Here is a 14,941-nt window from a genome sequence, read left to right on the forward strand (position 1 = left end):
GATTAAAAAGAGATTACTGCAGGAGAAAATATGACATGTGAAGCTAAAATCGAATTGACTATCTATATATCTAGATACTAGATATCTGCATGACAAAGTGTCCTTGGACAATATGCTGAACCCCTCATACGTGCACTGTATGAATGTGTGTGTGAATGGGTGAATGGCAAACTGTACTGTAAAGCACTTTGAATGCTCCTCAAGAATAGAGATTCTCTATATAAATACAATCCCTGTACCGTATCCCTACATAGACTGATCAGATAATACAGTATGGGATGTATTCAAACTGCTGCTTTTCATTAATAAATAATCAGTTCAGCAGACTGGAATTGATTTAAAGTTGTATGGGAAATAATAGTATTCATCATTTATTCATTTGTTTGTTTATGTATAACTTAATGTATGAATGGGACAGTACACACTCCACTACACTAGATGTCAGCATTCACCTTCAACATTTGCAGTCTGACACACAAGCGCAGAGAAGAGAAAGAAGAAGAGCGGAACCATTGCATCACTGTATGTTTCTGGGGGCTGACTAAACTGGCGTACAGGCGGGTCTTTCTCAAACCACTCCGTCCTGTGTTTGTCTCTAAGCAGCAGAAAGAAGCGCATCTCATGAAGATGTAGCTTCAGGACAAGTTTCCTTCTCTCCATCGTACTCTGCTCCAAAACATTATGGCGTCGAGAAGAGCAACAATAGCACCAAGTGCTTTAAAAAGCACTGACGCTTTAAGGTAGTCATTTGATGTATCCTTCTTTAAAGCGAGTGCCTTGTAGATTTGTGGTCAGTTTCACTTTAGGAGAAGTTCATATGGAGAAACGTCAGCAAGGCTGTGTCATTTTAGTTAAAACGATAGGTTGTACTGTTTTTAATTAGCAGTAAAGTCCCCTTATATAACTGGTGAACACGTAGCCTGTCCTGTAAATTACAGGAAGCAATGCTTACATGTTAGCTTAGCATTCGGTCGGCTCGTTTTCTAACAGTGCGACCGTTTTGTTTCTGTTCCAGTTCGAAAAGTGGGAGCAATGCGAATAAAACCAACAACAGCGGAAACGCTAGGAAAAGTGTGAAGAGTAAGTATTTGTTTTAACCTCATTGGTTTTCTGAGATTGTCGATTAGTTGAATAAGTTTTGATAATGCTGCCACCTTTCAGATATGACACACATCCCAGGATTTCTTAAATCTCTCCACGACTCCTCTTCAAAACGACTTCATAGTGACACTCATAAATAAACTCAGCTTGAACTGTGTTAATTATGATGTTTCAATTGCTCTATGTTGTAACTTTGCCTCAGATTTGTTGTAAATGTGCTTGGGATGCAAAGGAAGTGTTCTCAAAACCACGATACACGTCTACGATCTGGTATTGTGATATACTGTAGGATTACAGAACTGTGGTACAGGAACATTTTGGTTACTCTCCCCCTCCAACTTAAAAACACAACGGTGGAGTTGGAAAATAATTTCACTGGGAAAATGTTCACATGTTGCATGTTTTTATTTCCATTAAAGGGGCGTTTCTAGCTCACATGAGACATGACATATTTACTCAATGTATCATAACAGAGCTTTATCAATTTTAATGCTGTTTCTTTTTGTCTGTTACTGTCCAAATTTCTTCATCAAACTTTAGCAAGTGGAACGATAGTCAAGTCTCGATATATGCAGTCTGCTGAGAAGTCATCACTTTCGAAGGTATTGCTTCTCTTTATTTTTTTTGTCTGTATGACCTGTTCATATGCAGATCAAGTGAATAATCCCTCTTAGTTTGGCGCTGTCGTACATGATACACATCTGTGCATTATCAAATAATCTTCTAACCATTGACAGAGTAACTCGCTGACCAACGAGTCTATTGCCGGGCCACTGAGGCCTATCTCACCTAAACCCAGTGGTGTCAGACCAAAGCTGGGCGTGTCACCAAGGCGCTCCATGGCCCCACAGGCTCTTGCAACATGTAAGTGGTAATAATTATGAATTTGTATACATACATTTTATAACGCGTACACTGCTTTAAAGAATGTCTTTTGTATGTGTAAAGGTGTATTATATGATTCGTTCAGAAGTGCATAGTTCTTTTTCTGACGACATGTTTCCTCTTAGTTTTGGGACTATGAGATTATCTTTATGATATAGATAACATTTGCATATTCCTCTGTTTTATAGCCATCATGTCACGGGAAACGGAACCGTCGCTACTCGGGGAAAGTATTCTACAGTCTACTTTCTCAGCTGGACCCTGCTTTCGACCAGAGTTTGATATTTCAGTCATTAAAGGTAAACCGATTTCAACCCTTTAAATTTCAATAAAAAATGGGACAATCCAATAAGTTTTCTTTCAAATGTCTCTCTTATCGAAGAGAAAACAGTGATGGAAAAAGCAGCAGAACCCGAGAGACACCCAGAAGAGGAGAAGAGGGACATTGAGTTGCAAACGTTACGACTGGCCTACCTCACAGCTAAGGTGAATCAGTCATGTATAAACTGTTTTCAACCTATCTGCTTAAGTCAGTGTACAATGACATTTTAAGTAAGACCACTATTCCACGGGGAATAAAGATCTTTATCTTGTGTCCCATGCTGTGACTGATCTGCTTCTGTCTTTTTGATGTTTGACTTAAAGATGGAGAGCAATACTGCAAAACTCAAGGCTGAGGCAGAGGCAAAGATCCTGCAGATAATGGAGGAAGACGAGGCGCTGCATAAAGACGTCCATGAGAAGAAGCGCCAGTACCTACTCGCAGAGAAGAACAGGCTGATGAATGAGCTGCTGGATTTGCAGGTCAAGAAACCTTTTCCTTTGTACACCACTGACTTTTTCATTGTGTTACATTAAACTATATTGTGAGTTGTAATGAAAGACATACAGAGAATCTCACATTTTTGTCAACCAGCAATAATCATTATACTCATCATTGCTGAATTTGGAACCTACTTCAGAAGTGTCTTGTTGCTATAAATCATGATTTTGCTTGTAATATAAATATGAGTCCATCTGTACGGCAGCGTGTCTTAATACTATAACTGTATTTATTGCTGGAGACACTTTGCTACATTGTCATACTCCTATTGAGGCTTCTTGGGTCACGACTTTGCTGATTGATAATAAACAGCGGGTGAATTGTTATTATACTGTGTATAGTTTTTTTTAATGTAAAGATCAGTGTTTTGGTATAAACTCTATGAATATAGGATTCTAATCCTTCTAATGTTATCACTTTCCATCACAGATTGCTGCACTGACTCCTGTGGCAGAAGCTGCTCAGCAGTTCACAGAGCACTACAACTCTTTTGCAACCGCTGTTGACACCACCAGACATGAGCTGCCTGTCAAGAACTTCTACATCGATGGAGACCGAAGGGAATTTCTAGGTTGTAGTGACGTTGTTTAAAAGATTAAAAAGTTAAAAGCTGTAGTGACAAAAACACATTGTGAATAGCACAAAAAAATTACCAACAAATTGGAGATTATTTTAACATTGGTAAAGAAATTGGTGTATGTTAATGTAGCACATTTTTTCAACCTAGTCATGTTCTCTTCAAACAGCTGAAAGGAGCATAAACCCCAAAATACAATACACTACAAAAACAGTGTGTTAAATACCCTGTGCTATTGTCACTTTGGCAGATACTGGTGTCCTATCGGTCACCTTAATGTTTAGATATTGTTTTTTCACTTTTAAACAATGCGCTTCTGTATTCTGACAATTTGTTTCATGTGCTGATTGAAATTGATCTTATTTATTAGTATTATTCCATGTGACCTAACCAGTGTGAGTAACAATACATATGTGATGTGTTATGAACTTATTCTAAATGTTATGATAATCCTTTTGTCCTGTATCTACCCATTATAGATAAAGCTGAGGTTTGCCTGAAGGAGAGTGAGCAGCTGTTGCTGGGCTGTACAGAGGGAGATTATAAGGACAACAGCACCTCTCTTGAGTGCCTCAGGAACATCAAAATGACATCAAACGGCATCAGCCAGCAGCTTTCAGGGTAAGAATATATAGAGGATGCTGTATATACATGGCCTCCCTTGTTATTGTTTTGATTCATAGCTCTTTTGTTAGGTCACAGAGGATTTCCCTGTTTGTGTGACTCAGCAACACTTTGCTTTAACTGGCTGGTTCTAACAATTCCTTGGTCTGCTTTGGTAATGAAGAACATTATGCCGCCATGTATTATCTTATCAGGAATAGAAAATGTACTGGTTAATTATGCAGTTGGCTTGTAATAGGCAACTGCCACCGAGCACCTCCTGGCCCGTCTCTCATAAGCTAACTGAGAAAGTGTAACATGCCTTTATTTGAACATATCAGCGAACCACTCATAACACTTCTTATGATATGTGGTTAACATTTCTGGGACTTACAGTGCACATGTGTTCATATAGTGGAAACACACACAGTATTACATACAATCTGTACAGAGGGCTGCACTGTGAAATTAACCTTGGGGCCGTCTCATAAACTGGCAGGGGCATTGAGCTACTACCTCTAAGGGAGGGCTCCCTTGAGCCAATAATAAACACAGATATATGGGTATTACAATATAAACACTCAGTAACATGAATGCTAGAAGTGCTTTGTTTTGACTGCCATTAAATAAGTTTTCATTTAATAGCTAAATATAGTATTTTTGTGGCTGGAAAATAAGTACATTTATTTGTAAAGAATTGAACACAGCCATTTACTCAGTAGAACCTAAGGTTGGATAACACCTGTACTCACACATTGCTGTTGCATCCTTTTTTATCCAGTGCATTTTCAGAGCTGCTGGAGCTGTCTTCATCAGCCGGTCGACATACAATCCTCGTCCAGCAGGCCGTGGAGGAAGAGCAGCTCGGTCCTGCAAGAACCCACGAGCTCTACTGCCCCAAACAGTGACAGATGCCACACAGCATGGGATACATAGCAAATGCACTTTGATAACCCCAATTCCCTTTGTGACATTCGTGACATTGTGTACTGTCAAATGTTTTTGTGTGCTGTATTATGAATTTGTAAATGTAAATATGAAGGCTAGGGTTAGCTAACCTCTAGCTGAGCTGCAGGGCGGATGGCTCCGCTTTCAAAATTTGTCACGGCCCCTGGGCTTTTCACTCATTTGGAGAGACGGACAGAGCAGCGTCACTGAGCTCAGACGTCCGATGAGGGCTTTTCAGAATAAAACCTCTGCGTAACACGTTTGATGTAAAATTTGGATTATTACTTTTCAATCCTCAGTAGCAAAACGGCAGAGTAAAAATAGACATGTAACTTAAAGTCAAAATAAGTAAAGATACAATATAGACACAAGGAAAGACAAACAAATAATACATTTACAAAGTAAGGAAGCTAAATGTGTTTCTAAATGGTTCGGCATTGGGTTGGGTGATATGGCCAAAACCTGCATCAAGATAAATGTCACATTGTTGTTACTTCAAGTTTAAAGATGGATTTTTATTCCTAAGCGTGGGTCTGGGTTTTTAACTCTTCCTGGTGAAGAGAATGACAAACACTTAATGAAACAGCAAAACATTATACAACCTGCAGTTGATCAATTATGTGTTATACTCAGTCGCTGTATTTGCACAACGCATAAGCACTACATAGACAAGTATTGATCTTATATTTCTATTGATAAAAATATATATATATTAAAAACAATAATAAAAAAATGAATTAAAAAAAATTATTACAAAAAATATTTAAAAAAAATTTTTTTAAATAACGAAAGGTGCGCGCAGTAGACTTCTGCTTGGTTTTATTGGACTATTAAGTCCATCCATCTCTCATGCTATGCCTTGATGTGTTGTTTCTCCGCTTCCTTTGGACTTTCCCTCCATTTTGTGTCCCTTCAGAGTGTCTGGTCGTACCTCAAAACCTTCTGGAGCTGTTTGTTGATATTGGCAGGAAGCACATTGTGTGAATAGTTTGATTTCATTATTTTTTTCAACTTTACTTGAAATTACTTTTTGATAAGACCCTACTTATAAACTGTAACTGGCTTTACAGCTGACAATGATGCACCCATATACAATACACTGTACACAAGTTCAGTTCTTTTTTTAAATCCATTCTCACATTTCATAATTCATACATGGCCTCCAGAAAGTTAGTACATGTGCATAGACAAGTGATAGGAATCTGAAGCTGTTTTTCAAGACATAGCACACCTACACTTTGACAAGTGCATGTTTTATTTAAACTATTTCAGATAATTGAATTTCTACAGATGCATGTTGAAATGATTTAATTCTTTGCTTTGGGTTTTTAAGCTATATTAGGATTAAGGTGTAAACAGAGACAGTTTCTCTGTTTGAGAAGGAAATTCTCTTCTAATATTAATGGTTTATCTAAATTCTTCACCCTGACACATTATGCTTGTTGCACACAGAGTACCAAAGGAGATGTGTTGACATTTAAACAGTGTTGGGAGTAACGCGCTACAAAGTAACGCGTAACTGTAATTCCACTACTTTTAGCGGTAACGAGCATGTAACGAAGTATTTTTTTTAAATCAAGTAGCGCAGTTACAATATCTGAAATTTAAATGAGTTCGTTACTCGCGTTACTCTCTTTTGAGAAAACTGAACACTTGCAGACAAGAAGACAAGTGAAGCAGATCCCCGAAAGATGGTCGAGACTTAAACTGATGTTCTGGTCGTTTATTTGAGCCGTCCTTGTAACACCGTACACCTTAATACAACTTTGAACAACTTAGAAACACCTTAAAACAACCGTGGACACCGTAAGACATTGTGCTTCTTCGGAGGGTTGCTAAAAACATAAACCTAGCGCCGTTGTAGTCATCACAGGATGTCCGCGACTCTACCGGAACCGTTTCAAAATAAAATCATGTAACATTTTCACAATAAAACATTTTCACAATAAAATAACAGAAGTAACTTAAAAGTTACTTTGCCTAGTAACTAATTACTTTTGATATACAGTAACTGGTGAAGTAATTCGATTACTTTTAAAAGAAGTAACTAGTAACTGTAACTAAGTACAAATTTTCAGTAACTTGCCCAACTCTGCATTTAAACCAGGATGCTGTGCTCTCAACGCATACTGCATGTGACCATGCAGTATTCTTTCATTAGCAAAGCTCATTCAGGACAACAGCTGGAGTGCAGAGGAACCCAGCAGCCAGCAGGGGGCAGCCTGAGGACATCACATGGAAACAAGCAGCAGACAAGGCTTCTGCTGGGTTATTCTCTAACAATAGTTTTTTAAAGCATGTTAAATCATCCAGTATCTAAAATCTAAAAATCTAAAAGTAACTTTTAAGATAGGCTGTAGAAGAGTAGAAAATATTTTCGCTGAAGTGTGTATCATAGAATGACACGGGGACACACACACGATAATTTGTCCATCTTCTTTATGTGATTAGTTCGGAAAGGGAGTCAGCAGGCGGTGTGGCCTAGACAGACCAATTTTATTTAATAAAATTAAATTAAATTTAAAAAAAATAAGAAACTGCGTGCGTTATTCCTGCTCAATGAGCTTCTGCACAGAATGTGCGCAATGGGCTTCTGCGCAGAATGTGCGCAATGGGCTTCTGCGCAGCTTGTGCGCAATGGGCTTCTGCGCAGAATGTGCGCAATGGGCTTCTGCGCAGAATGTGCGCAGTAGACAACTGCGCAAGATGTGCGCAATGGGCTTCTGAGCAGAATGTGCGCAGTGGGCATATGCGCAGGATGTGCGTGCGCAGTTTTTTTTTTTTTTTAAATTGAATTAAAATTTTTAATTTTTAATTTAATTTCAATTTAATTTTTTTTATATTTAATTTAATTTAGATTTTTATGAAGATCGGTCAATGTGAAAGTGTTCAAGGGGTCTCGGGGGGGGGGCATAGGCAACCGCCTATGTCGACTGTACCAGGAACCGCCCCTCAGTAAGGGTCACTCATTACTCATTAATTAAATCAAACTTCCGGCCTCCTGAACTTTTACTTTAGGGGTGAGCCGTCTCTCTGTCCCCCTCTGGATGTCCTCGTTCAAGTTTAGCTTCTCAGGTTGACATCCACTTCATGCACAGACATGGTGAAGCCTGACTACTGCACGAATCTACAACAACAACAAATCCCTGGATCTTTGCTGCTTCATTTCCTAATAAAGGGCTCGTTGATAAACAGTTCCGGATATGACGTCGCATCAAAACAACAAGGGCTCCTTATTATTGGACGACGCACGAAAGTGACGACCTGCCTGAAGGTCCAATGAACCGCAGGAGAGCGCCTCGTCGCTTGTGAGTACAAACATAAGTTTTACCTTGCGTTAACTGGACTTTTAGTAGAAAATTCTCCTCTATGTCAGTAGTTATATCACATGGTGGCAGTTGGCGTACTGCAACCTGCGTAGCCTGATTTGGAGGAAGCGGCATACACGTGTTTTCTGTCTTTGTTAGCTGGCTAGCTAACTGTCGTTGCTGGCTAATGGTTGGACATGAACGGTAGCTAGGTGGTTAGCATCACTATACACCTCCACATACTACACGATACATGTAATGCTAACGGCTGCCAATGAGGAAGCTACTAACCAAGCACGACAGACTTATAATTAGCTGTTTTAGCTCAATTCCACAGGGATTTCGTTAGCTTAGGATCTCATGTTTTTCAGAGCAATTTAAATGAACTATTAAAAGAATGTCCTTTTAGGGTTTTAGAGTTAAAAACTGTCCTGAACACAGACATGTCACTGTTACGCTTAAATGTTTGAGTATCCCACTATCCTGGAAACAATAACAAAGGGGTGCATAGATGGTTTCTGTGTGTTTGACCATACACTGATCATTATCTGTTGTTCAACCACCTTGTACACAACCTTGATATGGTGACACTTCAGATGAGTGATGAAATCTCAGGAGCAACTCAAAATCCAAAGATCTTGATGACATTATAAGCTAACATTGGAACTATTTATCTATAAATTGTTCTTTTCTAATTCAACATTCAGTTAAATCACTCATAATGCCGTTATTGTTTAACATACTGGTAAGACAAATGTGGAGCTGGACTAGAGCTTTAAATAATATGAGGGCCATTTCTCTATGTGGAGACCCCCCAACAAAAATGCAGCTTTGTTATCATATCTCCCTTAATTATGATCAGAGATACATGAAATTGACCCAACGAGCATGACAACTTTCATTGATATCTGTGATGGTTAACACGGAAAGACCCCAGGTTTGATGAGGACCAAAATAAGATAAGCTGGTGGTCTTCCCTTTCATAATGTAGATCTGTGTGTTGTTTAATCACATTCATCTACTTCTTAACCTCCTCAAACAGCTCTCACTCCCAGAGGAGGGATGCACCGACAGGAGGAGAGTGGAGGCCGAGGAACCAGGAGCAACGGCGAGGCCCGGACAAAGCCTGGGTGAGACAGGAGGAGGGGGGCGAGAGACATGAGCCGCAGGGGAAAGAGACAGCGCCCAGGGGCACCTGCCAGACCATGTGCCCTGCTCATGAGCTGCAGGTTCGTGAGGCACAGAACTGCCTGCACCGTTTCGAGATTTTAGCAGGTACAGAAACAAACCGTCCGCCCTGTGGAGACCCCTTACGCGCTGTCAAGGAGTATTCCAGACCAGCAGCTGGGAAAGATGCAACAACCCCCACTGACCTCCGTCCACCTGCTGTGTTGCTGAAAACTGTTTGTTACCTTATCGATGACATCGCTGCTTCCACCAATCTGCATCCATGGACTGAGGCTAGTAGTATTTACACATCAGTTTAGTATCGTCACCTATATTGATTCAATTGTTTACATGGTGTCCAAAAGTTTGCCATCATTTACAAACCTTTTCTAACAGTAGAAACTTCACTGAAACTGAGTTTACAGGCAGTTTTCCAAAACAGCTTGATGTAAGCCTCTGCCAAAACATCATGAACCTAGTGGAGACGTTTTAACACATAAAACTCACAATGGGCTATGTGTCATCCAATCTTTCCCTGTGTTGCAATCTGCAAAATATGTTGGAGGGAAATCTGTAGAACTCTGAATGTGTGGTTAAAATGTCCTGAAATCTAAAATCTGTACAGTTGATTTTGCGGTAGTAAATTTTTTATTGCAATATTGAAATGACAATCATAGATCCTTTTCTTATCTTAAATCATTTTCATCTTTTAGGTGTACGGCTTTGTTTTTGATCGGCTGCGTGGTGTGAAGCAGGACATGATCATCCAGCGGGTGGCTGGTTCGGACTGTGTGTTAATTTTAGAGCGAACGGTGCGTTTCCTCGTCTATGCCTCTTACCGTCTTTGTGGGGAGCCGCTGCGTCTCTACGACCCACGTATCAACGACACACACTTACAGGAGAATCTAAGCTGGCTGCTGGATTGCTACAAAGCAGGAACAGAACAGCATCCGAACCAGGAGGAGTTTCAAGCTCTTGGTCTTCTCTACAACTTGGGTTAGTTATATGCAAAGTTAAATGCTTAACAGGGTTTTTTGCATTGGTATATTTAAATGTTTGTTCAGGCATTTAATAAAAATGCAAGTGCAAAATCATTATTAATTGCTCCTCTTGTGTCTTGCAGATTCATTACTCCTTTGTCCCTTTTGGATGTTACCTAAAAGATGTGTTTAGAAGCCAGGTTTGCCGTACTTGCTGATCATTTTCTCTTTTCCTGTCTGCCAGGTTTATCTCGTGCCGCGCGTCACATTATGGAGCTACCTGAACCGCTCCGCAGCACCCCCGCCATCAGCCTCGCTCTGTCTATCAACCGGGCTTATCTGGAGCGAAACCCGGTGCGTCTGCTCCGATTGGCACAGAGGTTGAACTTCCTGCAGAGCTGTGCGCTCCACCGGCACCTGGTGACAAGTCGTAGAGATCTGCTGCACGTATTCAGCCATGGCTACAGCAGCCGCAACTGTCGCTTCCCTCTCCACAGACTAGCTCAGCTCTTGTTCCTAGACAAGTCGCTCACAGTCCAGCTCTGCCTGTCTTATGGGGTGGAGGTTACCCAGGACGACCAAGTGGTTTTCTCCAAGACTGCTTTCACTGAGCCGGAACAAGGGAAACTGCACTGTAAACGATATCACAACATAGTGGCTGAGAAACAGAGAGACCTCACTGTCAGGAGTATTATTGATGGTTGTGCTTGAGACAAAGGGGGGGGGGGGGGGGGGGGGTGTCAACAAGAATGGTGCATACCTCCACTAAGGTCAAACAGTCCCCTTAAATTAAATCAAGCTGAACCAAATTTCAGACACTCAGATGTGTCGATTTTTCATCATGTGTTTTTCCTTGTTAAATCTTTAAAAATGTCAAGAAACGCAATGCTAGAAAAGATTTAAACATTTTGTATTTTATTATGGAGTCCCTAAAGTCCTGATTGGCGATTTTGTTTATTTGCATCTTATGCACACAAGATAAAATTTCTCTGCAAAGTTAAGTTCTAATTGGATTAAACTTACAAAAACAAAGGGGTATGTTGCTTTTATAGCCTTTAAAAGTTTGTTCTTAGCAGATATTCAAAGTTGAACCGAGTTCTTTCTATCGCAGTGGCTGCTTGAGGGAAACAGACTTAGTTAGAAATGCAAATAAATTTGTCAATTGTGTGCAACAGATAAAAAAAAAACATCACAATTTGGTGCTCCATATTTTACTCTTGTCCTTTGGTTGAATTTCATTCTTGGTGCTCCTCTCGAGGACACTTAATGTTGATATTTTTTACCAATGAAATTCTCCAGATTATATATGTCCAAGACTAAAATTATGGACAGGATTCTGATTGAGCCATGGATTTGCCATATACTTACAGAGTGGCATCAGTCAGAAAAAAAAGTTCTCTCTTGGTTCTAAATGTTTTTAGTTTTTTGTATCCTCGTAAAGCACTTGGGGCCCTGAAAGATGTGAATTGTTTTTTATCATGTTACTGTGTTTATTCAGTATTTCAGTTAATATGCTGGAAACTGCTGTGCATCTGCCTTTATTCACTCTTAATACGCTGTACCTCAGAGTTATGTCAATAAATTGTTATGATAAATAAAGAATGCCCTTTTCCACTGTAATTTGAACTCGTTTGCCTGCACCATAGCTTATTCAACACTTGGGGGCAGCAGATGTCTGTCCACATTACGGGCGTGATGCAACTAGTGGAGGAACAAGAAGCTAAATCAGATATAATCCTGCTCAGAAACAGTGTTTGTGTGGTGTTGCACTTATAGCAGCGGACGTGGAGGTTGTTTTCCAGGGCAGGAGGAGCCGGCTGCAGCTGGTGGCTCATTGTTTCAGGGATGGAAGCAGGAAACCAGAGAGTATGTGACATGTGCAGGTAAACTTGTGAGGAGCTGCAGGGTCCTGTGCCTCTTACACTGGGGTTAGGCATGCTCCCTGTGTAGAGAGAGGAGGCATTGAAGAGAATGAATCGCAGCCTGCAGCTGATCGTCTGCTGACCTGCTGCTACTGCTGCAGGAAGCAGAGGATCGAGAGAGATCAGCAGGAAGGATCGGACATGTCCAACTTTTCTTTACTGTGATACAGTCTTTTCTTTGGCGCGCTGCAGTGGGAGGACGCTTTTACTCTATTTGTAATGCTGAAATATGAGAGAACGGAACCGGGGCGGGTGAAGAAGGCACATGGGAGAGGACTGCCTGTGTACTCTGGGCTCTAGAAAAAAACAAACACTAAAGAGTTTTTACTTGGAAGTTTGATTTAGTTTTTTTGGCGATGATTGCATAAAGCAGATCTTTGGTTCCGGGACTCTGAAACTCTCTCTCTCTCTCTCTCTCTCGCTGCACACCTACAACCAAAACCTCAATGGAGACGTAGACGTGAGAGAGTTGCGGACGCACACGGTGCTGTTCAAACTCCCATTTAGATCCAGCCTCCTCCAGGAGAGCGGAGGACCGGGAGCCCCTCGTTCCCGCAGGATCTCGGTCACACTGAGGCCACGACATGTTGCGCTCGTCTCTGACAGCCTTGAGTCTCTGCTGGACCTTGTTCCTGTGCAACGTGAGCCCCGGCTGTGCACAAGAAAGACAGTAAGTAGAAGCCAGTGTGTCGCATGTCCTGCAGTTGCTTTGCTACTGTAGTGTAACTAACTGTTCACTGCGGCTGTTCTCGTCCAAACCTGCAGGAAAATACAGTTTGATTTCTCTCATTATCTGACCTGTAGCCACAGAAACCCGATTATCTAATGAAGATATGTGCAGGGAGCTTCTTTGTAGCGGATCTGGGATATTTACTGCATAAAAACACATACCCCTGTCTGTCACGTTGTCATGTGAGGAGTTTAATGCTATTGCACGTAATGACATTGTATTATCACTACACATTGTCCGGCATGTTTTTTTTTAGACCTATCATGCCAGTAACATGTTATTGAACTACTGAGCAGATTAGTAAGCAGTCATACATGTTTTTGGACTAGTGATCAATCATACATGCTTTTGGACTTGTGAGCAGTCATACATGCTTTTGGACTTGTGAGCAGTCATACATGTTATTGGTCTAGTGAGCAGTCAGACAGGTTATTGAAGTAGCCACACAGTTATTGGACAACCGAGCAGTCATACATGCTATTTGACAGCTAAGCAATCATGCATGTTATTGAGCTAATGGCTGCTACAGTGGTAGTAGTGGTTACCCTAAACCTATGGCTTATTTAACAGAATTGTATGTGTTATTGAACCCTACCGATGTCATTTAATTAATGTAAAATAATAAGTACTATAAAGATATTATTATATCCAAAAATGAACGGGTTGTGTCAGTGGCCCATTAAAAAAGATTTAGTTTAGTTTCTCCCATGCCATCTGTGCGGCTGTTGTTCTAATTCTGACCTTGAGAGTTGTGTTGCTAATATTGAAGAGTTGTGAAGAGTTCTTCCAGGTTGCCCAAGGGGGTAAAGGAGGTGAAGAATGCAGCTCAATGTAGGAAATAAACCCCCAAAATACCAATTTACTCACAAATGCTTGATCTACGAAAGAGAGCTCACATTGTTGACATGTATTAACCAACTCTCAGCTTAAGGGAGAATTTTGGGCAAAGGGCTAAGAACATAAAACCATGTGACCTAACTAAAAAAAAAAAAAAAAGCAAAGAGCTGACTGTTAAGGACTTCACCTGCAAAGGAGAACATAAATCCTTCTCAGGCAGCGAGCAGCTAGGGACAAAAGTTGGGCAAAAACAATGAGAACTTGAGCACATCAGGGCCATGTGACTGAAATAAGCATGGTCTCCACCACCTGATCCGGACCCATCCGAGAGCTGGTTAAACCCACTGTAGATCAAACGCACAGAGTCAATTTCCTCGTATTATCTTCCCCTTTTTTTCCCCCCCCGAAGCCTTATTTTCCAGGGGGATTTTCTCCTGACTCTCTTTCTCTCCCTCTCAGGAACTGCAGTTGCCTCTGGCTGTAATGCAGAACTGCTGTAATGCCAACCACCTGATCTCTCAGGCATGCAATTGGGTTTGTGCTTGAGGCTTTTGCTCACTCTTAATTTGTGTGATCTTCGGTTAAGTTCTTCAGCGGGTGAGCGGGGCCTGTTTGCCTTAAAGAAGTGGAGTCGGTGTGGCTGGGACAGAAGTGGTTTGATCAAACACAGAGGTACTTAGAGCTAGATTGGTTCAGGTACGCCTGCAACACGTGGGTGGCATAACAGATTTGGTTTTTACTTTAGTCAAATCAATTCATGCTCACAAATAATAGAAGTACCTGAATGATGATCACTTTTATCATCTTCTCCATTAAGCTGGTTGTGCAGCACTATCCCCCTCAAGAGCTCCTATTTTTCTACCTCTGTTACCTGAGCTACATGCCGCTCTGTGCCAGATGGCATCTTCTTCTTTCCCCCAAATAAAACTTAAAGTGGGCCTTTTTCCCCCAGACTTTTTTTTTTTTATAATCATCAAAGAATGACCTTTGCACCGTGACCTCAGGGACAGGCTCCTTCCCTCAATTAAATGTCAGAGAGACTGTGTGGAATCTCAGTCGT

General features: G+C 40.9%; 3 protein-coding genes across 4 annotated transcripts in view; all 3 read left to right on the plus strand.

Moving 5' to 3' along the window:
- Positions 1–508: 508 nt before the first annotated feature.
- Positions 509–5,728, plus strand: haus8 (HAUS augmin like complex subunit 8). The gene is made up of 10 exons (XM_053430350.1): positions 509–740; positions 1,016–1,080; positions 1,642–1,703; positions 1,839–1,965; positions 2,175–2,285; positions 2,369–2,472; positions 2,632–2,790; positions 3,239–3,380; positions 3,866–4,007; positions 4,771–5,728. Exons 1-10 carry the CDS (start codon positions 682–684, stop codon positions 4,895–4,897), a joined length of 1,098 nt encoding a protein of 365 aa, XP_053286325.1. The 5' UTR covers positions 509–681; the 3' UTR covers positions 4,898–5,728.
- Positions 5,729–8,167: 2,439 nt separating this feature from the next.
- On the plus strand, positions 8,168–12,012 carry sac3d1 (SAC3 domain containing 1). Its single transcript, XM_053430351.1, has 4 exons — positions 8,168–8,245; positions 9,288–9,705; positions 10,126–10,408; positions 10,637–12,012. The coding sequence occupies exons 1-4, from the start codon at positions 8,217–8,219 to the stop codon at positions 11,101–11,103; spliced, it is 1,197 nt and encodes a 398-aa protein (XP_053286326.1). The 5' UTR covers positions 8,168–8,216; the 3' UTR covers positions 11,104–12,012.
- Positions 12,013–12,134: 122 nt separating this feature from the next.
- Positions 12,135–14,941, plus strand: part of cpamd8 (C3 and PZP like alpha-2-macroglobulin domain containing 8) — a 43,737-nt gene continuing 40,930 nt past the window's right edge. Inside the window, exons 1-2 of one of the 2 annotated variants that reach the window (XM_053430352.1) lie at positions 12,135–12,275; positions 12,767–12,984. In XM_053430352.1, the coding sequence (XP_053286327.1) occupies positions 12,899–12,984 (86 nt within the window). In that variant the 5' untranslated portion in view covers positions 12,135–12,275; positions 12,767–12,898. The remainder of the gene's footprint in view (positions 12,276–12,766; positions 12,985–14,941) is intronic. The other variant, XM_053430353.1, reaches the window with a different exon arrangement.

Source organism: Pleuronectes platessa, chromosome 9, assembly GCF_947347685.1.
Source record: "Pleuronectes platessa chromosome 9, fPlePla1.1, whole genome shotgun sequence".
NCBI lineage: Eukaryota > Metazoa > Chordata > Actinopteri > Pleuronectiformes > Pleuronectidae > Pleuronectes > Pleuronectes platessa.